Source organism: Bos indicus x Bos taurus, chromosome 23 (genome assembly GCF_003369695.1).
Source record: "Bos indicus x Bos taurus breed Angus x Brahman F1 hybrid chromosome 23, Bos_hybrid_MaternalHap_v2.0, whole genome shotgun sequence".
In the NCBI taxonomy this organism is placed as follows: domain Eukaryota; kingdom Metazoa; phylum Chordata; class Mammalia; order Artiodactyla; family Bovidae; genus Bos; species Bos indicus x Bos taurus.
In genome coordinates, this window is record NC_040098.1 from 49,777,255 (window position 1) to 49,801,586 (window position 24,332).

The 24,332-nt window shown below is 44.3% G+C and overlaps 1 protein-coding gene across 1 annotated transcript in view; it reads left to right on the forward strand.

Moving 5' to 3' along the window:
* F13A1 (coagulation factor XIII A chain) overlaps nucleotides 1–24,332 on the forward strand; it is a 143,551-nt gene that overhangs the window by 5,968 nt on the left and 113,251 nt on the right. Inside the window, exon 3 of the mRNA XM_027524821.1 lies at nucleotides 9,583–9,771. Coding sequence (XP_027380622.1) covers nucleotides 9,583–9,771 — 189 coding nt within the window. The remainder of the gene's footprint in view (nucleotides 1–9,582; nucleotides 9,772–24,332) is intronic.

Consider the following 24,332-nt stretch of genomic DNA (forward strand, 5'->3'; position numbering starts at 1 on the left):
AGATCTAATGTTCCGGAAGATAAGCTTGTATTCTTGTTCTGGTTCAACTCTCTGTTGGCAGCAATAGGGATCATTTGCAGCAGTAATTATACTTCTCATTTGACAGGTCTAATGCAATTTGAATTCAAACTGGAAAGCAAGCTCAATCTATAAAAAAAGAAAATCAAATGCAGGCAGGATCTGGTATTTTCAGGCTAACGGGGTCTGTGCCTTTCTGATCATCTCCCCCCTCCCTGCCCCTCCCTCCACGTCAGAACTAAAATAACTAATTGACTAGTAGGTCGTCTCTCCTTCGTGCAGAGGAAACCTCTCTGGGTTCAAGATTACTGAAAGAATAAAAAAGACCTTCAGTGTATGATTAAGAGATGATGCTGTGTAGAACCAGTTCACACTTCTCTTGATTTGTGGGAAAATGTTCAATGATTGTGTCAGGAACTATGCCAAGATCTCTCTGGGGACACAAAAATGAACAAGTCAACCCCTGGCCTCAAGCAACTGTCCACCTAGTGGTTGAAACAAACAGGTGAGAGGAGTGACCAGTGGTGTCAGTGGACTGGGGAAGAGGTTGAGGAGCGCTTCATGATGGACGGACACCTGAGTTGGGGCTTAGCAGATGAATAAGAGCGTTCCGGGCAGACGAGTGCGTGGAAGGGCATTTCTAGCAGAGGGAACAGTGTATGTTAAGTAGTGAGGACAATAGAGGGGGGAGGCGCCTGGGAAAAGTAAGCCAGAATCATATTCTAACAGGCTTTGAAGACCTTACCTTTCCTCCTCCAGACACAGGACACTTGCCAAGGATTCTAATTAGCAAGTGACACGATCAGAATTATGTTTATTAAAAAAAATGCTAATATTGAGAAAATGGGGAGAAGGAGGCACATTTGGGGGCTGCTGAGATACTTCAGGCCAGAGGAGAAACAGACCAGAGGGGTTTTAGTCCCTGGAGAGAGCATTAGACTCAGTTTTCTCATTCTAGCTTCTGCTGAGCATGTCTTACACATTCAGGATACAGGGCATCTTTCTTTTCTTTTTTTTGGCCATGCCACACGGCATGTGAGATCTTAGTTCCCCAACCAGGGATTGAACCCATGTCTCCTACATTGGAAGCATGCAGTTTTAACCACTGGGGAAGTCCCTCAGAGTACAGGACATTTTAATATTAATAGCCACAGTTAAAAAAAATAAGCTGTTTAAGAAAATGTTTTTAATGATTCTAATGAATGATGGTTTAAAATTCTGGGTATTCAAAAGGAATATGAGAAAGAAAACTTTATCCTGCTGTTTTCACAATAAAGAGACCTACCTCCTCATAGACAGTGTTTATACCTATCGTTTATATTATCAGAGATTGCATGGAGAACTCAGTTCGCTAGGGAATTCCTAGAATGTGAACCTAAACACTTAACTTATTTAAGGGTTCCATCTGTGACAGGTATAATCATTCTCTGAAGAATATTTTTACAAACTAAGGAGAAAATAATCTACTTTTAATCCAATTTTTTCTTATTAGGAGGAGGGTAGGAGGACAGGGAGGCAGCTGGCTCATGAGGAGAGATTTTTTTTTTTAGCAGTCCATTTTCTGATGTTTTGGAATTAGGCTAAATTGTGTTAGGTAGACTTTTTGAAAGCTGTCACTTTGAAAGAGAAAACTGCCACGTTTCCAGCTACAATATCTCTCTAAAAGACAAAAAACATGGCTTAGCAATGAGTTGCTCCATTCTGCCAGTAAGTGGGCCAGGGATAAGCAAATTCATTTCCTGTTTGTGGCGAATGGAGCCTAGGTGATGAGAAGTTTCCTTCAATCTAAACTGTGTCTTGTTAAGCCAGTAGACAAAGCAAGAATCAGTATGCCAGCTTAATAAGTGTTCACGGAGGCCCTGCTACGTGCGAAGGAGCAATGCCAAGCAAAAGGTTCAAGAAAAATATACCACTTTCTTGATATCTTATGACAACCTGTGTTCGTATCTGCAGACAACCATCTGCAGAGTCCTTGCAATTATGAAGTATTAAAAGAAAAAAATACTTGATTGGTCTGTGGGTGACCAGCTGTGAGCAGTAAAAGAAAAGGGGTTCATTCAGTGGTGCTGGGGACCTCATCTCCTTCTCCAAGACGTGGGGTAACCCTTAGTAAATCTATAGATTGCTGATGTTCAGTTGCTAAGTCATGTTTGACTCTTTGCAACCCATGGACTGCAGCACGCCAGGCTTCCCTGTCCTTCACTATCTCCTGGAGTTGGTTCAAACTCATGTCCTTTGAGTCGGTGATGCCATCCAACCATCTTCTTCTCTATCATCTCCTTCTCCTTCTGCCCTCAATGTTTCCCAGCATCAGGATCTTTTCCAATGAGTTGGCTCTTCGCATCAGGTGGCCAAAGTATTGCAGCTTCAGAATCAGTCCTTCCAATGAATATTCAGGACTGATTTCCTTTAGGATTGACTGGTTGGATCTCCTTGCTGTCCAAGGGACTCTCATGAGTCTTCTCCAACACCGCAATTTAAAAGCATCAATTCTTTGGTGCTCAGCTTTCTTTATGGTCCAGCTCTCACATCCATAGATGACTACTAGAAAAACCATAGCTTTGACTATATGGACCTATGTTGGCAAAGTGATATCTCTGTCTTTTAATATGCTGTGTTGGTTGGTCAAAGCTTTTCTTCCAAGGAGCAAGCAGCTTTTAATTTCACCATCCACGGTGATTTTTGAGCCCAAGAAACTAAAATCTGCCACCGATTAGGAGATTATACTGGAGAGAGAGTAACAGGTCTACCACTTCCTTCTCCTTCTAAACAAAATTCTCCTGCTCATTGCCCTTCTGCACGTCATACACATCTGACTACAGTCTAGAAAATTATTTCTTTCTTTATTTTTTTTTTTAGAAAATTATTTCTTTAAACTCTCAACTTTTCAGTGGAGCATTTAATATTCCGTAGCTTAGTTGTTTTATTTTTTAAACGGAAGGTTTCTCTTAGTTTCAGTGATTTTAGCATGAACTTTTAAGAGATCGTATAGGAAAATTTTACTTACCATTGACTTCATTTTTTCCCACGTAGGGTACCACTGTGATTCCCTATAATTTTTTTTCTTTCTTTCTGAAGGCATTGACTTAGAGTGATATTGCAATAGAAAAGATAAAGATCATTTAGAAAGGACAATATTTTTTAAAAATGACATGTTTTGAATTAAACATTGTCAATTACACAACAATGTGGGCTACATTATTTTAAAACAAACTCTTCATGTATCTCTTAGCATATATTTAGTATATATACTTGTTTTCACTGTGAAAAAGGTATAAAACTACGATTGGTGGGGATGGGAGCTGAAGTTTTGCAGACGCAAAGGAGTTCATTCGCACTTTTTTTACCCATTGTAATGAGTGGTCTAAGTGAGCTGTGAAGACAGGGCATTTTTATTCCAATCTGAAACAAAACTGCTGGTCTGGAAGCTTCCTGTTTCAAAACCCCTGCATTATCTTTGGCAGTATTTATATATCATCCTGAATATTGTGAGAATGAAACTGTCTGATAAATGACATTTAAAACACTCGTATGGTTAATACTATGATAAATGGAATGATCTATTTTAAAATGAGTAGCCAGCTCCTGGTTTCAGATTTTTAGGTATTATTACATTGGTTTAAAGTGAAAAGTGGAATATTTGCTATGAAATTTTAAAATATTACCCCAGGTTCAGTAGGGCTTCCCCTGTGGCTCAGCTGGTAGAGAGTCTGCCTGCAATGCGGGAGACCTGGGTTCAATCCCTGGGTCGGGAAGATCCCCTGGAGAAGCGAAAGGCTACCCACTCCAGTATCCTGGCCTGGAGAATTCCGTGGACTCTATAGTCCATGGGGTTGCAAAGAGTTGGACAGGACTGAGTGACTTCAGGTTTTCAGGCTCAGTAACAAGATGATTAAGACACAGTCCGGTCCTTAAGGGGCTTACAGACCCCTAGATAAAATCACCTATATTAGGGTGATACTAAGTGGCTGATGATAATAGACATTTTTAAGAAGAAAAACATATTCTGAAAATCTGGACGAGAAAATGACTCCCTCCACATGTAGAAATTCAAGAAAAGAAAGGCAGGCCTGTCTGCTGAGGAGCATCGTCTTATTGAATCTCCTCACCGCCGTCATTCTGCAGATGAGAAAGCGGAGGCACAGGTCTATGTAACTTGTCCAAAGTCACAGAGATAGTCCGAGTCAGAACTGAGACCTGGGTCGAGGCAGTCTGGGTCCAGAATCCATGCTCTTATCCACTGTGCTATTCTGCTTCTCCGAGTGCACTAATAACAATATAATAATAATTTCGAGATTTTACTATGTGCCAGATACTGTGCTAAAGTGTTTTATATGTGCTTTTTCTTTTTCATTTAGCGCTCACATCAACCGTATGAGGCATTTCATTGCCTTTCTAAAAATAAGAAAACTGGACTCAGATTAAATAACTTCTCAGCGTTGCACAACTAGTGATGTATCTCCCAAAACATATTCTGAAAAATCCTCCACTCACACAAAAATACTTCCCATGGCCATTCAACTTCGGAAAGCAGTCTACCTGTAGGAGGTTTGCAGTACACAGCAGCCTACGACAGTCCCGCACAAATTTTGCAAGAACCCTGATTGTGTGTGCATGCTAAGTCGTTTCAGTCTTGTCTGAGTCTTTGCGACCCCATGGACTGTAGCCCACCAGGCTCCTCTGTCCCTGGGATTCTCCAGGCAAGAATACTGGAGTGGGTTCCCGTGTCCTCCTCCAGGGGATCTTCCCTACCTAAGGGTTGAACACATGCCTTCTGCATTGGCAGGCGAATTGTTTGCCACTGAGCCACCAGGGAAGCTCAAGAATCCTGATTAACTCTGGTTAAATCAGCACTTCCCAAACGGATTTAACCCTGGCTATTCCTTCAATCCCACATGTACATCCGATAGAACTAGAACTTCATGATGCTACGCAAGGATGAACTGACTTCAGTCAGACTCACTAGACGCTAACCAGGTTCTTCAGACTGGGGTGTGGAACTGGAAAGCCAGGGTTTTCATTTGCAATGAGAACGAGAGCCACCGAGAGCCTAATAGCAAAGGACTTGCATCTCTCTCTCTGGCTTTGTTTGTCCACACAGGCAGAGCTGCTCGGGAAACCACTCATTTTTAGGGGCAGGTCATCATGCAGGGAGGGGTGGGCAGCGCTGAGCAGATCCTGGCAGTGCTCTGGGATCAGGTGTGACTGTACAGGTAGACTGGACTCTCCCCATCTCACCTGGAAGGCCGCCCCGACAGCCTGCCAGCCGACCTTTGTGCCTCCAGCACCGCCCCCCTCCAATCTGTTTTCCTCTCTGTCACCAGAAGAGGCGGTTTCCGGTTGTCTCTGCATCCATCTAACCATATGCATCTGCTAGCTCAGGTTCTTCACTGGATTCCCAGTGCAGTTAAGAGTCCAAACTCCTTGACAGGGACTTCAAGGCTTGCTGCCTTCTCGTCCACGGTGGTCGCATTGCAACCCTCCAGTCAACCAATCACTTTTCAGCTTTGTTTCAAAAAAACATTGATTTTGACCGTGCAAGACCTCCGTTGCCGCATGCAGGATCTAGTTCCCTGGACCAGGGACTTCACCTGGGGCCCTGCATTGGGAGCGTGGAGTCTTAGCCGCTGGACCATCTGGGACGTCTCCACCTTTCCACTTTCAAAGTAAACCATGCACTCTCTCCCCTCAGTCTCCGCTCATCCTCCTTTCTCTCCCACCTCTCTTTCTACCTGGAAAACTCGCTCAACTTTCTGACCCCTACTTATACCTCAGTTCTTCCAGAAAGCTTCCTGAGTCCCCCATAGTCTGTGTTAGGGGCTCCTGGCCAGAAACCCTCCCCCACTCATCATTCCTTTCATTTATCAGAGCGTTTTACTTTTTCATGACACTGTATCATAATTACCTGTTCACTTTTCCATATCTACCACTGTGCATTTGTATTTGTTTAGCAGTGACCTAATGTATCTATATCCATGTCTTGACTGACAGCGTAAAATTGCATACTGTTAAACTCCCGGAGGACAAGAAGTTAGGAAGGACATTAAATGTATTGAATATAAATGCCTGCATGCTAAGTCACTTCGGTTGTGCCTGACTCTTTGCTGCCCATGGACTGCAGCCAGCCAGGCTCCTGTGCTCTGTCCATGGGACTCTCCAGGCAAGAGTACTGGAGTGGGTTGCATCCCCTCCTCCATGGGATCTTCCAGCCCAGGGACGAACCTGCATCTCTTATGTCTCCTACAGTGGCCACCTTCTGGGTGGCTAAGATGGTAAAGAATTGAATATACACTTAGGGTCTAAAATTAGCTTAAGAATTTGGAACAATTAACCTAATACAATAAGATAAAATTTAATGTGAAACAAGTAAGGCCCTAAAATTAGGCTAAAAAGAAAAAAAAATTGCATTGATAGAAATGGTTAAATAACAACATGAGTAAGTGACTTATAGGAATCTGACTGAGTTTTAATCGACTACTGACGGAAGTGACATCAGAATGTATTTTTAAAGTTTTGCTTCACCACATGCTTAATGTAAATCAACAATAAGAGTATCCAAAACACTAATGGTATTTTGGACTGAAATCACAGAAGTTTATTTTGGAAGATGCAGTGGCCTCATTGGTTTTCACTGGAAAAACCCTAACCAAAGATGCAGTTAATTCTAGGAAAAACACCACAAGAGAGAACTTCATAAAATGGGCATATATATGTCAGAGCAGGTAAAAGGTCTAGAAGTGATTTCTTAAAGCACACTGAAGGCTTAGAGAATGCTTTACTCAGAGGAACACTCACAGTAGTCTTTATATACAGAAAGAGTGCCAGATGAAACGAATAGAACATATTCTATATTTATGCAGAAGTTAGAACCAGAATCTATAGTTACAGAAATTATAAGGAAGCAGATGTCAGTTCATTTTATAAGGATTTTTCAAATAACTGGATTATATAAAAATAAACTGTTTGCTTTATATGATAGTGGGTTCCCTGTTCAGATGGAGACCCAAAGCCTAAGTATGAGGGTTTTCATGGAGGTGTTTAATACAGCAGGTCTACCAGATGGCCTAACGATACCTCTACCTCTGAGAGTCAGTGATGCTATAACATCAGTATATTCCTTCCACTGGTGCTGATGAATGGAGAGCGGTTAAACTCTTCTCTGAGGATTTAGATTTTTAGACATTAAAAAAAAATTATTAAAAGTCAAGATGCTAAGAAAGAGGGCCAAATGAGTTGGTTCCTGAGGTCCTTCTCAAGTGGGACATTCATGATTCTTCAGCTCTTTCTGAAGCTAGTTTTACACTGGGGATTGTGGCCTTAATAAGACCAGAGAACTTAGGGGGAAGGCAGCTTGGAAGAGAGAGGTGTAGAAATAAACGTCTTCAGCCCACAGCCTCCTAAAGGAACGAAACTGCACTTCCGGGGACTGTGCACTACAGCAGGGTTCTGAGATGCTGCAAACGCAAAACTGCACCTTGGGTTTTCCATGTGCTTCAGTGTCACAGTCAGAATAGCTCGCTGAGGACCACACCATGCGAAATACAAAATAACTCCATCACGGTTCATAGTCAGAGAGCCACAGAGGAGCCTCTGGTCCCAGGCATAACGTCATTCTCCTGTGAGGACGATGAATCTTCGTAGACATTCTCAAGAAATTAGGGTCTTTGTTTTAAAGGTGAGAAAACTCAGCTTCTAAGAGGTAACCTCCCTGACCTAAGTAATGATGAGAGCTGAGATCAAACTCAGGATTACCTGGACTTTGAAATAATCCCAGGTGTTTCAGGGACTCCTAGACTTCAGAACTATAGAGTATTTTAATGAACCTAATTTCTCTGTTTTGCCTATGAGACAAAATGAGCTCAGAGGGGACCAGACATCCTGCTCAAGACTCCTGTGTAAAAGCAAAGGAAGCCACTGAGTCTTACAGGGTTGAAGCCCCAGCACTCTGTCTACACTGAGTCAGCACAAACCATGCAGCTGGCATGGTCAGGAAAAGAGAGAGAAGTCAAGATGGCAGGACTCCCTTCCCCCATGGTCAGGAAAAGAGAGGCAAGTCACGATAGCAGGACACCCTCTCCTACCCCTCACCCAGTTTTCTCTCCCCTGTGGCCCTTTAGAACCCCAAATGCATACACAGAACTCTATTTTTAGATCCCATGGGCTATAGCCTGCCAGGCTTCTCTGTCCATGGGATTCTCCAGGCAAGAACACTGGAGTGGGTATCCATTCCCTTCTCTAGGGGGATCTTCCCAATCCAGTGATTGGACCCAGGTCTTCTGCTTTGCAGGCAGATTCTTTACCACTGAGCCACAAGGGAAGCCCATATTTAGACTAGATCTTCTAAACTGCACTGTAGTTGGGTAACTGGAGTTACCATCACATCAATAATCGTTGCAGACAAAATGGGGAAAAAAACCTAAAGGAGATCTAACTTTCATCCAGTGTTATCATGTCTCAGATAAATATATAACTGACATTTACACTCCCGATTCCACACATCAGAGGAAAAACCTGAAGATTTTGGCATTACACCAGGGTTTGCTTCCAGATTGGTCGGTTGGTAGCCAGGCAAATGCGAAGCTTGTTTCTGCCTGTTCAATGTGGAAACAATCCTACCTCCCTCATAGAAACACTAACATGCTTCCCCTACACCTGTTCCCTCTGTTTCCTGCTTTTGAAGGACAAGATCTCCTTTTAGAATTATGGAAAAGGAGGTTTACCCTTCCTGAATAAGAGGAGAATTTTGGATTAATGGTCTACTTGGACTGCAAGGAGATCTAACCAGTCCATTCTGAAGGAGATCAGCCCTGGGATCTCTTTGGAAGGAATGATACTAAAGCTGAAACTCCAGTTCTTTGGCCACCTCATGCGAAGAGTTGACTCATTGGAAAAGACTCTGATGCTGGGAAGGATTGGGGGCAGGAGGAGAAGGGGACGACAGAGGATGAGATGGCTGGATGGCATCACTGACTCGATGGACATGAGTCTGAGTGAACTCCGCGAGTTGGTGATGGACAGGGAGGCCTGGCGTGCTGCGATTCATGGGGTCACAAAGAGTCGGACACGACTGAGAGACTGATCTGATCTGATCTGATCTGTCCTTATAACATCCCTTGGAAGCTTTGTCAGATTTGATCCCTCCCCTTTTAAAGATAAAAAATTGAAACCTGTTATTCCCTGCTTTTTCTACCATAGAGACGCTGTAGTCATTGTGGGAAGCAGCTGACTGGATGAACACCAATGTGAGACTCGGGCGTGAAGCCTTGCCTTGAGTCCTGGCTTCTCTGTATCTAGACCTGTACGCTAGGCATCACCATCACTGCCCTCTTACACCCGAAGTGGGATCTGAAGTGGGGTCAGAAGGGGAAAAGGCTTTTTAAAAATCTTCTTTGAATGCAAGGATGCCACAAGAGACCTATTCTGAGATCTACCAGCCCCCTGTATAGAGTTTTATCTAATAAACCTATTACCTCGCATCTTTGGGAAAATTAATCTTGTTTGTCTGAGTGTGTGTTTAAACCAAAATTACTCAGTGTTTTCCTTGATTGTTTTCTTTGTGTACAGACTACCTTAATGTCACGAATGTTCACCTGTTCAAGGAGAGGTGGGATAGCAACAAAGTGGATCACCACACCGACAAATACAGCAACGACAAGCTGATCGTTCGTAGAGGACAGTCTTTCTACATTCAGATTGACTTCAATCGTCCCTATGACCCCACAAGGGATCTCTTCAGGGTGGAGTATGTCATTGGTGAGTGCCATGTGCAAGCTCTGCTCATGACAGTCATGATACCATGGCTTATAATTGCAAAGTGGTACAGGTGTATTTCCTGGAATCGTACTTTAACAGTTGGCTGGAACTGGGATTAATCACATACAGTCACTGTACCACTGTACAGGCTAAGGTGGGTGTGATACAATGCCAAACATCCATAAATCATTTGCCTAGTCAGGCAAAGATCTGGTATAATAAAAGTGAGCCCAGTTGGCATAAAATGTTAATGGATGTAGAGAAAAACACACATTGCTGATATATATGCAACTTAATAACCTGGAAAACAATCTGGCATATCTGTTCATATTAAAAAGACATATGTCCTTTGACCCTGCAATTTCACCCTTAGAAATCTATACCAGTGATATTTAAAATCTTAAAATCCACTTTTAAAAAGTGGGCATTATTTACTGCAGCATTGTATATGGTGACAAAAACATCCCAAGAGTAAGCAACTTTCAGTAGTGGAAGTAGGGGAAGGGCTGGAAATACGTGACATAGTCACATAATGGACTGAATCCGACCTAAACCAGTGACTTCAAGAGACGTGGTGAGAAAACAAAATAAGGAAGCGTGTATGCAAAATCCATATATGTGTGTGTAAATGTGCATGTGCACAGATCAGTAAAATATTGTGAGTTCAGAAAAAACTATGAAGCACACACATTGGTGTTGATGTGGGATCCATGGTGGAAATATGGCCAAAATGAAGCCAAGAGAAGCAAAAGGAAAGGGAGCCAAGCAGGAAAAGGAGGGGGGAAAGTGAGCACAACATGGAGTCATCGACGTAAAATCACTGATCTGTAGGAATAAATATAATTAAAAGGATTAAAATCACAGCTAAAAATGCATACTGCCCTAGGGAAAAAAATCTAAGACTGCTAATCACTTGAGGAATACGGTTTGTGTTTACTTGAGCTTACAACATGAATTCGCACATAAATGTGGGGAAATTGTTTAAAGAGAGAAGAGAAGGGGGAGAGGAGAAAAGAGATCCCTGAGTCAGAATAAAAAATATCAGTGCGGCGATTGAGTTCTACACAGAATTGTTTGTTATCCCAATTGTGCAATGAGAAAAGGGAAAACTAATTGAATGGTTCTCGCGTGTTAGGCAAAGTGAAATAACACAGTTTAATTACATTTAGGGAGTAGACTCTTATTGTTAATATTTTTTAATAACGGGTACTTCAGGTGAAAGAAGAATCCACAGCTAATTTTTAAACAATATTTTGAAATACAAAGAAAATTTACTTTTGTTTCTTTCCTTAAGTTCATTCAGTTTCTTCTGTGTGTATGTGTGAATGCTTGGCTGGATGGCATCACCGACTCGATGGATGTGAGTCTGGGTGAACTCTGGGAGTTGGTGATGGACAGGGAGGCCTGGCGTGCTGTGATTCACAGGGTCGCAAAGAGTCGGACACGACTGAGTGACTGAACTGAACTGAACTGTGCATGCTTGTGTGGACTAGATATGATTAAAACCTCCTTGACACATTTATAATAAAAGGATCACTCCACACATGTCAATAAATACCCAGTTTTGTTTCAACTTAATGGGGATTTTTTTTGCCTTCATCTTTATAACCAAATATTCCAGGCAGTGAGGGGATGATAGGGAAGCTTGGTCCCTAAACTGGACATGTCTGAGGTGTCAGATCTTCTCCCACAATCACTCATAAAAGAATTATAATAATGAAAGTCTCAGGAAGAATAAGATGACTGTCTTAGATCAGGTTTCTAGGACACAGACTCTGAGAAGGAGAGCTGTGTGAAACGAGATTTCTGGGGCATGATCTCGGGGTCACCATCTGAGCAGGAGTGCAGGGGTCAGTGTCAGACAGAGAGAGGAGCTGAGCTCCGCTGAGCAAAGGCATCAGGGGGTCCCACCGTGCCCGCTGGAGCCGGACTGTGCCTTCAGGGTTGGCCAGTCTTGAGGCAAGGGCATAGGCCCTTTATATTCTAGCGTGGACTGTCATTGACCGTAGGCTACCCCCAGGGAGGGGGTACTTAGTTAGCTGAGTCTCTATGGCTGAGGGTAAACCCCTGAGGGCCATGAGCTGCCAACGCTCCCAGCATCGGGGACAAGGATGCCTCCGTCCTAAGCGCAGACAGTCTGGGCAGCAGACCACAGCTGCCACTGCAGTAAGCACTCAGTCTTGTCTCTTTATTAAAAAAAAGACACAGTGCTACATTTGTTCCTTCAGCAGAAAGGTGAGGCGGAGGAAGCATAGCAGATTTACCTTTGAGATAAAAATCTGCGTGTTTTAAAAAACAATACATCTCACGTAAGTCAATGTCAAGAAGAAGCACTGACTTCAATCAAAAATGGGTAAAAAGACTTGAACAGACATTTTCCAAAGAAAACATAGAGATGGTCAATAGGCACATGGAAAGAAGCTCAGCATCCCTGCTTATTAGAGAAATGCAAATCAGAACCACAGTGAAGTGTTGTCCTATACCTATCACAGTGGCCATCATCAAAAATCTGCAAGTAAGTGTTGAAGAGGATGTAGAGAAAAGGGAGCCCTCTGACGCTGTTGGTGAGAACGTATGTTGGTACACCCACTGTGGAAAACAGTATGGCGCTTCCTTAAAAAGATTTTTGAAACAAATACTACCAAGTGATCCAGCAGTTCAACTCCTGAATATATCACCCCAAACACTCGAAAACACTAACTTAAGAAGATACACACTCACCAGGGCTTCAGCAGCGCTGTTTGTATACAATAGGCAAGATGTGGAAGCAACCCAAATGCCCATCAGCAAATGATAGAATTAACATGCTTGGGTGTGTGTGTGTGTGATGGTGGAATATTACTCAGCCATACAAAGAGTGAAATACTACCATTTGAAGCAACATAGATGCACCTAGAAAATATTATGCTTAGTTAAATGTCAGATGAAGACAAATACTGTATAATATTACTCATATAGAATCTAGAAAATAAGACGAATGGATATGCAAAACAGAGTCATGGAAAAAAAGAAAACCTTGTGGTTACCAAAGAGGAGAGAGAAGAGGGAAGAGAGACAAATGAAGGGCATGGGATTAACAAACTGCTACATATAAACTAGGCAAGCAACGAGGTCTTACTGTGTAGCAGAGGGGATTATACCCACGATCTTGTAATAATATTTGATAGAGTATATTCTGCAAAGACAGGGAGTCACTACCCAGTATACCTGTAACTTGCACAGTGTTGTAAATCGACTCCACTTCAATTAAAAACAATAATTGCTATAATAAGAAAAGACAAGTATTGAGCATGAATCAGAAATGCAATTCAGTGCACAGGTTTGTATATGCAAGTGTACTTCAATTTCAAGAAACCTAGAATGTGACAAAGTGATTTAAAAAACAGAAAAGAGAATACTTCATAAAAAATATGGGACTCATAAGAGTCTTCAAATATTTATCTTAGAGTGTTTAAAACAGATTTATCAACAAAGATCAATTTATATACTATTTCCAAGAGTGTAACTATTGCATAGAGAGACCTATTGTCTTATTAAAAATACAGAGAAAATAACCACACATACGTGCTTCCAGTTTGCCCTTCTTTGTTATTGCTCCTTTTTCTTTCCTGTGACTTTATATAAGCTGAGCTGGGTTGCCTTAATACCCTGGAGATTTCTTCTGTGGCTGTCCTCAGAACCTAGGGTCATGGGATTTATTTATAAGTGATTCCGCCTTCAAATTGAGTTTCTTTCTTTTTAAATATTTAATTAAATAGCCTCTCGGATGGTCCCAGATTTAACCCATTGCATGCTGGCTTCCCCAGGCAGAGAAAGGAGGTGAGCATGGGGCTGCTGCTTTTCCTGGGCCAGCGCGTCCCTCGCTTGTACTCAGAGCTCTGATAGCTCATTCATTAGAGGCTGGCAGTGCACAGCCACCTCTGAGGGTCACGTGGGGGGTGTTAATGACCTGGAGGAGGTGGGTATGTGTGGAACATGTGCCCGGTCATCTATGGGGCCTTTTCCCTCTCTCCACCTCTGAGCCTGCAGCCACCAGACATCGTGGAAGGCAGGGGTTCAGTTCAGTTCAGTTCAGTCGCTCAGTCGTGTCCGACTCTTTGCGACCCCATGAACCGCAGCACGCCAGGCCTCCCTGTCCATCACCAGCTCCCAGAGTTCACCCAAACCCATGTCCATCGAGTCGGTGATGCCATCCAACCATTTCATCCTCTGTCGTCCCCTTCTCCTCCTGCCCTCACTCTTTCCCAACATCAGGTTCTTTTCCAATGAGTCAGCTCTTTGCATCAGGTGGCCAAAGTATTGGAGTTTCAGCCTCAACATCAGTCCTTCCAATGAACACCCAGGACTGATGGGGCAGAGCACTAATTATAGGCTTTGTTAGTCTGGAGCTGGAGCTGTGAAAACCTGGGAAGAGCGTGTGGTGTTAATATGCTGTGACTTCAGCTCGGGCTCCCTAATTTTTTGAGACTTCTTTATGACAGAGTCATTCCGAGGAGAGAATTTTTTTTAACTTATTTATTTTAATTGGAGGCTAATTACTTTACAATATTGTGGTGGTTTTTGCCATACATTGACATGAATCAGCCATGCGTGTACATGTGTTCTCCATCCTGAACCCCCTCCCACCTCCCTCACCATCCCATCCCTCAGGGTCATCCCAATGCACCAGCCCTGAGCACCCTGTCTCATGCATCGAACCTGGACTGGCGATCTGTTTCACATATGATAATATACATGTTTCAATGCTATTCTCTCAAATCATCCCACCCTTGCCTTCTCCCACGGAGTCCTAGAGACTATTCTATACATCTCTTTCTCTTTTGCTGTCGCATATAGGGTCATCGTTACCATCTTTCTAAATTCCATATATATGTGTTAGCATACTGTATCGGTGTTTTTTGAGGAGAGAATTTGCAGCTCTCTTCCTCTCCAGCTCTCCCTCCTCAAAACAAAAAGTTTACCCTGCCCAGTGAGCCCTCCAGATTGACTGTGAGGTCCTCGGGCACATTTCTTTCTTCCTGGAGTCCAGTCACAGGCACACAGGGGCATTGAGGCCAGCACCTTGGACGCTCTCTTGACCTTTTTAGCCCCTCCACAGCTCTCACAGCTCCAGGCTTCATATTTCTGGGTCCCGCAGAAAGAAGAGGGGAAGGATGGTGTCCAAAAAGCCTATTCCTCTTATCAGAACAGCAGTTTCCCCTGGAGCCCCAGCAAGCTTTTATGGCTCATGTACTACCCTTCCCTGTAAGAAGAGCTGTGAAACTAGTCTCAGAGACAACTAAGCTTGGCTGCTGTAGAAGCCCAGGGGTGTTTGCTGGAAGTCCCTTCAGCCCAAGAGTCCAAAAGTGCAGCCTTTCTTGAGGACAATGACGGAGGTCATTCATGGTCATGGTCATCACGTGCCCGAGCAGGAATGGGACCCTAGGCACCGCACATATTCTGTTATTAGTCCCACTAAAACACTGAAATAATCTCTACGCTTCAATATTTCTATTCATCTATTTCTTTTTTTATTAAAAAAACATGTATTTGTTTATTTATTTGACCGCAGATGGGATCTAGTTCCCTGTGTGTGCATGCTCAGTCGTTTCAGTCATGTCCAACTCTTTGTGGCCCTATGGACTGTAGCCCTCCAAGCCCCTCTGTCCGTGGCCAGGGGTTAAACCCGGTCCCCCTGCATTGGGAGCGGAGTCTTAGCCCCTGGACCACCAGGAAAGCCCCTCATCTTGAGTGTGTGTGTGCTCAGTCATATCCGGTTCTTTGCAACCCCATGGACTGTAGCCCACCAGGCTCCTCTGTCCGTGGGATTTTCCAGGCAAGAATACTGGAGTGGGTTGCCATTTCCTTCTCCAGGGGATCTTCCCAACCTGGGAACTGAACCTGTGTCTCCTGCTTGGCAGGCAGATTCTTTACCACTGAGCCACCCGGGAAGCCCGTGAGTTTTATCTTAAGTCATCAAGGGTGTCAGACTGGTGTGTATTCAGGATGGGAGTGACTTGAACGACTCTTAGGGGATTTGAGGCTGGAGAGGAGGTGCTCAAAGGAGAGAGGTCGAGAGCCTGAATTCGGGCACTGGTTGAAGAGTCGGAGAGGAGGGTGGGACTTGGGAGATGTGTCGGAGACAGAAACCCACTGGATTTGTAATTGGTAGTCTGGGTGGAGTGAGAGGGAGGTAGTCAGATACGGCTCCTGGGTTGCTGGCCTGCATGCTGCTGATGATAGATGCTGGCATCTCCAAAGGAGAGAGATAAGTGCTTGCATGCTAAGTCGCTTCAGTTGTGTCTGACTGTTTATGATCCTATGGACCAAAGCCTCTTATATTTCCTGCACTGGCAGGCAGGCTCTTTACCATTACTGCCACTTGGGAAGCCCAAATGAGATAAGAGATGGAGGAAATTCAGGAGAGAAAACCTGAGTGGGAAGTAATATTGATGCTAGTGACTCCCACTGACAACTCGCTTACAGGCTCAGGTACTGGGCAAGGTGCTGCCCTGGATGGTGCTCATCTCTGTCTTCTCAGTGATTAAGGGACTTACTCAGCATCACACCTGGAAAGTGCTGGGGCTGTAATGTGAACTCAGGCATTCTCTCCTAATCACAACGCACAGGACCTGTGCCACCGAAACAGTAGACGTGTAAGTGAGATTCTGTTCGTTCCTGCTGAGTGTGAAGTAGTAATACTAAGGGACTTCCAGGTAAAATTTGTCCAATGGATGATCCCATATATGAATCGGAAGCTTAGGGGAAAAGTTTGGGTTGATATATGGAAATGTGGATATCAGTCATACATAGATCATTTAGAAAAAGTAAATCAAGGGAGAAATTGACAGAGGCTCAAATTCTGGGGGAAAATGATTTTTAAGGAGTCAGTCCAGGAGCTGGCACCCCTGGAGGAGACAGAGACCATGTGATTAGATAAGTTGAAGGGACACCAAAGAAGTGCGGTATCACTAAACCTGAAAAAAAAATCGGGTGCTTAAAGAGGGAATTGTTTGATGCTTTTGGAAGAGAAGAAGATAATTTAGATAATATCTAGAGAAGACTGTGGGTAAGAGGTGGGGTATTTTGTCTTGGGTGTCTGTTTTAGGATTGAAGGTACTTGAACTTGCATGTAGGCAGAAGAGACGGAGCCAGTAGAGAAAGAGTCCTAAAGATTCTGGAGAATGCTGGAAAAAGTAGAAACATCTTGAAGTGGCTTGGTTGAAGGGTTGATTGGCAGAAGAATTCCTTATCTTCTGAGGATGTTGGAAAAGAGATTGGGGGTGGCTGTTACTATATTTGGTAGAGAGACAGAAAGCTGATTATCATGCCTGATGATCTCATCTTTCTCAAAGACCTAGGAGGTGAGCAGGTGCTGCAGGAACTTAGGGAGGCAAAGGACCATTTCCCATATCAGAGGGCATCACCCAAGTCCTTTAAGACTAGATGTCCTGGTGGACTTGGGGTTCAGACAGTTTAGGAGATATCCCCAGCTTTGGTGGGGATGGACATACTCAGTTTCTCTGCTGAGAAATGTTTTGCCCCAAATGACACAGCTGGTAAGATGTGGAGAAAAGTTCCCTAGCCTATGCTCTTCCCAGTATTTTATGAGGCATTTTTTATGAGAATGGGTTACCTGTTCCACCATTTTAAGGCAACGCTGATGTGAGATGTCATTTCGGATTTTTGCTGCCGCGTGTTACTGCATGGATGGTCAGCATGTTCTTTCTCAGGCACGTCTGTGAAGTGACTGATAATGGCAGCTAAGAATCGAGGACACTATTTCCCAGAGTGTGCTCTCTATGAATACCTGTCGTGTGAGGTGTTCTTTGAAAAAGAAAAAAAAAAAAAAAGGTTCTGTGGTCAAACGCATTTGGGTCACACTGTATCTCATGGCTCTTCTTGGAGAACTCCAACACACATCAGTGTATCACAGGCTCTGAGGAGACACATAGTCAAAGAAAGCAAGCATCTTCTTTAGCCTAACTTTCCCAACATTGTTTGACTCCAAACACTACTCCATCATATTTTTATTTTTACAATACCCTTTAGTAAAATGCAGAACTCCAGGAAATGCTGAACTACAGTGAAAATAACCTTTATTCTGTAGAATACTGAGGAAGATGGATAGATGGGTTTGTAGTCAGTGTGCTCTGGCAACTTAGCAGAATATCTGTTTCTTTTTCTTTTTGACACTTTAGATTTTGTGCCAACATTAAAATAACTCTGTCAATTTGGCATTAATATTCAGTAACTTTTCAAAAATGATTACTTTCCTTTTTCATATTTATATATTTACTTTCCATGCTTTATTTTGGCTTCTTTTATCATGAAGCCAATTTGCTTTCCTTTTGAATGTGTTTATTGAACCCTTATTGATAACCTTGCATGTGCAAAGCATTATACTGGAATTAGAGTATTAAGACATTTTTATACTTTGCCCTTGAAGAGTCTGGAGAGGACAGCATGAATGCTAGAGGTGGAGTTCAATGCCAGCCTCTTGGGCAAGATGCCTGGAAAGCACCTTGGGAGAGAGAGATTGTGTGGCTAGTTGCAGGAGATGTCCTGAAAGTGCTATTTGAGCTGGATATCAAAGGAAATGAAACAAAATTAAAAGATGCTTACTCGTTGAAAGAAGAGCTATGACAAACCCAGACAGTGTATTAAAAACAGAGACATTACATTGCTGACAAAGATTTGTATTGTCAATGCTATGGTTTTTCTAGTAGTCATATATGGATATGAGAATTGGACCATAGAGAAGGCTGAGCACTGAACAACTGATGCTTTTGAACTGTGGTGTTGGAGAAGATCCTTGAGAGTTCTTTGGACTGCAAGGAGATCTTAAAGGAAATCAACCCTGAATATTCATGGAAGGACTGATGCTGAAGCTGAAACTCCAAAACTTTGACCACCTGACATGAAGAGCTGACTCACTGGAAAAGACCCTGATGCTGGGAAAGATTGAAGGCAGAAGGAGAAAGGGACAACAGAGAATGAGATGGTTGGATGGCATCACCGACTCAATGGACATGCGTTTGAGCAAACTCTGGAAGATAGCAAAGGACAGGGAAGCTTGGTGTGCTACAGTCCATGGGTCACAAAGAGTCAGACACGACTCAGTGACTGAATATCAACAATCAGAGGATAAATAGAGGCTGACCCAGTGGAATGGGAAAGGTCAGTGGAGAAAAAAGCCTTGGAAGTATATTGACAACCTTGTATACCCAGATAAATCTCTATGGAAGAGTATTAAGCCAAGTATTAAAAAATCTAAGTTTCTAATTTCTAGATTACTGTGGCAGAGTAAGGAAGATAAATTGGAGATGTGGGTTCATTGTCAGGGACATAAGTAAGAGACTCAAGGGGACAATCTTACTAACAGATGCCAAGGTGAATGTGTGATGCACCAATCTGTATGACTTTTCCTCTAGTAAATTGTTTTTTTTTTTCTTTGCATAGTCAAGTCTTTAATAGTAAAGTCTGGGTGGCTCAGCGATCAAGAATCCCCCTGCCAATGCAGGAGATGAGGGTTTGATCCCTGGGTTGGGAAGATCTCCTCAAGAAAGAAATGGCAACCTACTTCAGGATTCTTGCCTGGAAAATTCCATGGACAGAGGAGCCTGGCAGGCTGGTCCGTGGGGTCACAGAGTGGGCCACGACTGAGCGGCTTAAAAACAGCAACAACAATCCAGTGATGCCTTTTGGTAAGAGGAAGCAGAGCCTGGCCCTTCAGAGTCATTTCGGGGGTGACAGCTCCTTTGATAAAAGGTCTGGGAAGTAGCCCAGAGGACAGGGAGAGCTTTGGCGTCAGAATCCCAGTTATGCCACGTGGAGCCGTGACGGCCTCACTCGGCCCCCTGGGTGGCCGTTTCCTCAAGGCAAACAGGGATTATAGTACTTGAGACAGTTCCTCATGGATTGCAGGAGATAATGTCCATGAAAGCGCATTTTCATTCTCACAGCACAACTGAGAAGCAGGGTGGATAGGAGCAAACCTTGCTGGACATCTGGACACCGGAGTTCGCAGGGAGTGAAGGGTTTGTGCGGGGTGGCACAGTGGTGGGGAGGCCCCCCGCGCCCCCTCCCAGCAAGACCATCAGAACCTTGGCCCGGTGGGCGGTCCACCTTGGCCCTCTAAAAGAGGACAGACACACTGCGCCAAGCTTGCAAGAAAGGGGTAAAATCAATCCTAGTTCTGCTGTTTGGTGGATTAATCCATTTATTTTGCTGTGATCTCCTTGACTGTCCACCTGTAAGTGGAGACGTTTGCTGAGACGTCAGACTGGCCTGACTCTTTCAGCTATATTCTGTGAGATCCACTTCTCTGTTTTAACTCTAAATATGCCCTCTGTGATGCCCCACCCAATTTGGAGTCTGAAGGGAGGACAATGGAAGAGAAGGCTCCCACCTCTCCGCTTTAGGGAGAGCCCTTCGTGACCTTAGCCAGAACCAGCCGCCTTGGGCTTGGTTCTCCGATGAAACGCTGCAACAAAACGGGAAAGGCTGTCAGGAAGGCCGAGAGGAGGCCGCTGGGCTCTGTCCTCTCTCTCCTGATAGCAGAGGAAAGGGAACAGTCCCTGAACCTCTAAACAAAACTCGCCAGTGTCTGCAGCATCCGTGCTGACAGCTTAATTAGTCAAACGGGAACCCTGACAAACCACAGACCGAGTTCCACCCAGAATCATTTGCCCGCAGTTCTAGCTGAAGTGACAGAGGCTGTTTAGTCTCAAAGTAGGATGGATTGCCATCTGCATTCGGTGCCAGAGACCTACAGGGAGCCCCCTTTCCCTGTGTTGTGACCCAGTCCCATCCTACAGAGCTTGAGATTCTCAGCAAACCTTCGTGTCCAGAGGGAACCAGCACTGTCTCGTGGCAGCCAGGGTACTCAGGGGCACACGTACGAAGGACCACGGATGCTGAGATGAGAAACCTCACAGACGCCTGACTCCCTCCCTCCCTCCTTTCCCTGTCTCCTTTTCATTCCCCTACTTTGTCTTCCCCTTTGCTCCTCTGTTTCTCTCTCCATTCCTCTCTGTTGTGTCTTAACATTAACCTCTCTCACTTATGAGAATTCACAGCCTTGGCTAATTAGCACCCACATCGTTGAAACTGTCCTCTTCCAGCACGGGTGATCTGAACTCAGGGATTGAACAGCGTGGGCCTCCCTGGTTTTCCACAGAAATCCTAAGAAACTCTTGTAGTTTGTGAAGTTAGGGCTGTCAAAAGTGCATGAAAAAAACGTAATGAAAACGAATGTGCCCACTGCCATACCTTGCTCTTCAGTCTCCAGTCTGTGAAAAGAGAGAGCAACCAACTGGAATTAAAACCCACTGAAGAAAGGATGAAAGTGGACTAATTATTCATAATCCTCACCCTCTCGTTCTCCTTGAGCGTGTTGTAAGAGCTAATGAGGGAATAACTGGAAAGCTCTTGGAGCTCCTTAGTGATATTGGTTGCTAATAAGATGACCCAGTTATCAGCCTTATTTTGAATATTGCAGCTATAGGAAAAGTGAAAGTGTTAGTTGCTCAGTTGTGTCTGATTTTTTGTACCTCCATGGACTGGAGCCCGCCAGGCTCCTCTGTCCAGGGAATTCTCCAGGCAAGAATACTGGAGTGGGTTGCCATTTCCTTCTCCGGGGGATCTTTCCAACCCAAGGATCAAACCTGAGTCACCTGCATTGCAGGCAGAGTCTTTACCATCTGAGCCCCCAGGGAAGCCCAGTCTGCATGGGAAAGCTCAGTCTTCACAGCAGCCCGTAAGGAAGTATAACCTTTATGAAGTCCTGCTTAACAGCAGCCAGAGCCAAACGGGTATCAGGGGACCGTAAGACAACCCATAAATAGCTACACCTCTGTTTGTTATTCTTTAGACAAGAAAAGCTTTCTTCTCGTCGTCTCAGCCTCTCTGATCTTTTCTACCCTTTCTTATCATTTCTCTCACTTCCATTTCCGTTTCTCTCTTGCTCTTGCTGTCTCTCTGTATACACGTACAGTGTCCTGGGGGTGAACATTTTGGTATTTCTCCTTTAGTTAGGAGAGTAACAGGAGCTATTGCCCTCAGGAGGTGGGAGCAGCAATCTGTCTGTCTGGAGGTGTTTCTTCACGCTTCAGGGAGCCGGGCTGGATGCTCTACACACACGGTCCTGTCTCTGGCTGAAGCTTGCCGTAGCCCTGGGTCTTTGCTGTCCTGTGGGAGCTTCTTCAGTTTTATGTCGACCTCCTTTCCAAGTCTGTTAAAGTGCCTTTATAAGGCCTCATCTCATGTCTGGTCCAGTGAGTTTCTGATGCAGAAACCTCTGCTGTATCTGGCATCGTGCGAAGCGGGATATAAGATGCTATTCCCGTCTGTAAAGAGCTGGCTAGAGCTGGGATGAGACTTCTACAAAGAGTTAGTGAATATAACTGTACAGTACATGTTCTAGAGCTGGGCTGTACCGTTATCTACCAGAAGTATGTCATAGATGCTGGTCGGCTGGACAGTCAGGAGGGACCCAGGATGGAGTTGAAAAGTAAGGTCTCAGGACCAGGCAAGAGTCCCTAAGGAGGGGGTCCTGAGGCATTGGCAGTTTCACAAGAGGGACTGGAAGTGTGCATAGAGCTTATTGTACTGCTGATGTACACATATTCTTTTTTTATTTAAAAAAATTTCATGTGGACTATTTTTTAAAGTCTATGGAATTTGTTACAATTTTGCTTCTATTTTATGTATTGGATTTTTGGCCACGAGGCATGTCAGATCTTAGCTCCCTGACTGGGATAGAACCTGCACCCCTTGCCCTGGAAGGGGGAGTCTTAACCACTGCATTGCCGGGGAAATCCCCACGTGTTCCTAATGAACAGGAATCCTTAACTGAGTCCGACCTCCCCGTTATGTTGGGGTTTGAACCCTGCTCACTCTTGAGGTTACTGAAGTGATACGGAGACAGCAGCGGTATGGGAGACCCATGCTGGCAGGACTGCGAGGGATGCGCCTGCCTTAAGGAACCAGTCTTCACTAGCTGGGATTCAGCCCTCAGGTCCTCTGCCACTGTGGAGGCAGCCTCTGCATCTCTCCACAGCAGAGTCACCCTCCTTCCTCAACAGCCCATTTCATCACGTCATGAGCCCTGAAAACCTAGCTTTTGTCAAAGATTAGAATCTCATTAACATGATCAAATGCAATTAAGTCACCATTCATTTTCAAGAACAGTTTAAAGGGGGCTCGACAAATGGTACAGGTCTCGGCACTTGGGAGATCAAGAAATGATACCCACCCCCTTTATCTATTCACTAAAAATGCCTGTGGGGAGAGGGGAGAGAAGAGATGTATTACCCTGCTTTCCTGCTAATCTAGAGACTCTCACACTTTGAACGGTGAAACCAGCTTCACAGTTCGGGGAAGTAATGTGTAGACTGTTAATAAGATGGGTGGAATTAGCTGAGTGTTCAATCAGATGCCCTGGGTGACAGGGTAGGCACTAAAAGAAACTTGGAACAAATGGGAGAATAAATGAGCCAAAGTCCAATCGGAGTGGCTGAACCAGCCTGGAAACCAGGTCCGAGGTCATTCTCAGACGTAGGTAATAGTTACAGTCATAATTGACGTCATCAGATGAGGAAACTGACACAGTGGTCTTCAAATGTATAAAGAATTTTGCGTTGCCCACTGAGTGGCTCAGACACACTGATGCTGGGACATCCTCTGGACCTGCCTTCCCTGGTGATGCTGAACATCTCCACACTGCACCCCGTAAAAAACCTTTGACAACTTATTCGGGGACTGGTCTTAGCTAACAGCTAATGCGTGCATATTGTCGCTTCGATTGTGTCCGACTCCTCACGACCCAGTGGACTGTTGCCCACCAGGCTCCTCCAGGTATTCTCCAGGCAGGAATGCTGAAGAGGGTAGCCATTCCCTTCTCCAGGGCGAACAGCTAATGACAAGATTCTAATTAATTCATTCTTGCTTAAATTTTAATATCTGATATGACTAATTGCATTTGCTTTCACCTCCACAATTACTCCTTATGGAAATAATTCCCTAACACCTCAAATGAATAAATTGCCATAGTTAAATTCCATTCATTACCTACAGTTTGGAGAGGGGATGGGTTGGCTTCCCATTCAGTGGGCCCTGTATGCTTCTGAGACCTTTTAAGAGCTCGGGTCCAGCATCCAGTCGGGGATACTAGGACCAGCCAGTAATCAGGATCTGAATTCCACTGGTTCCTCCCTGGGGAAACAGACTCGGCAGGAGGGGCTGGGTTAAGGTATGACCCTGGCAGGACAGTCCCTCCCTTTAGTAAGGGAGAGGGGGTGGAGAAGGGGGAGACACTGATATGCGTTGAATGTTTTTGTCTTCCCCGCCCCCCACCAAATTCACATGTGTTGGTGTTTGGAGGTGGCACCTTTGGAGAACAGTTGGGTTTAGATGAGGTCACAAGAATATGGCTCCGTGATGGGATTTGTATGCTTTTAAGAGGAGGAAGGAGGCTTCCCAGGTGGCTCAGTGGTAAAGAACCCACCTGCCAATGCAGGAGATGCAGTTTCAATCCCTGGGTTGGGAAGATCCTCTAGAGGAGGAAATGGAAGCCCACT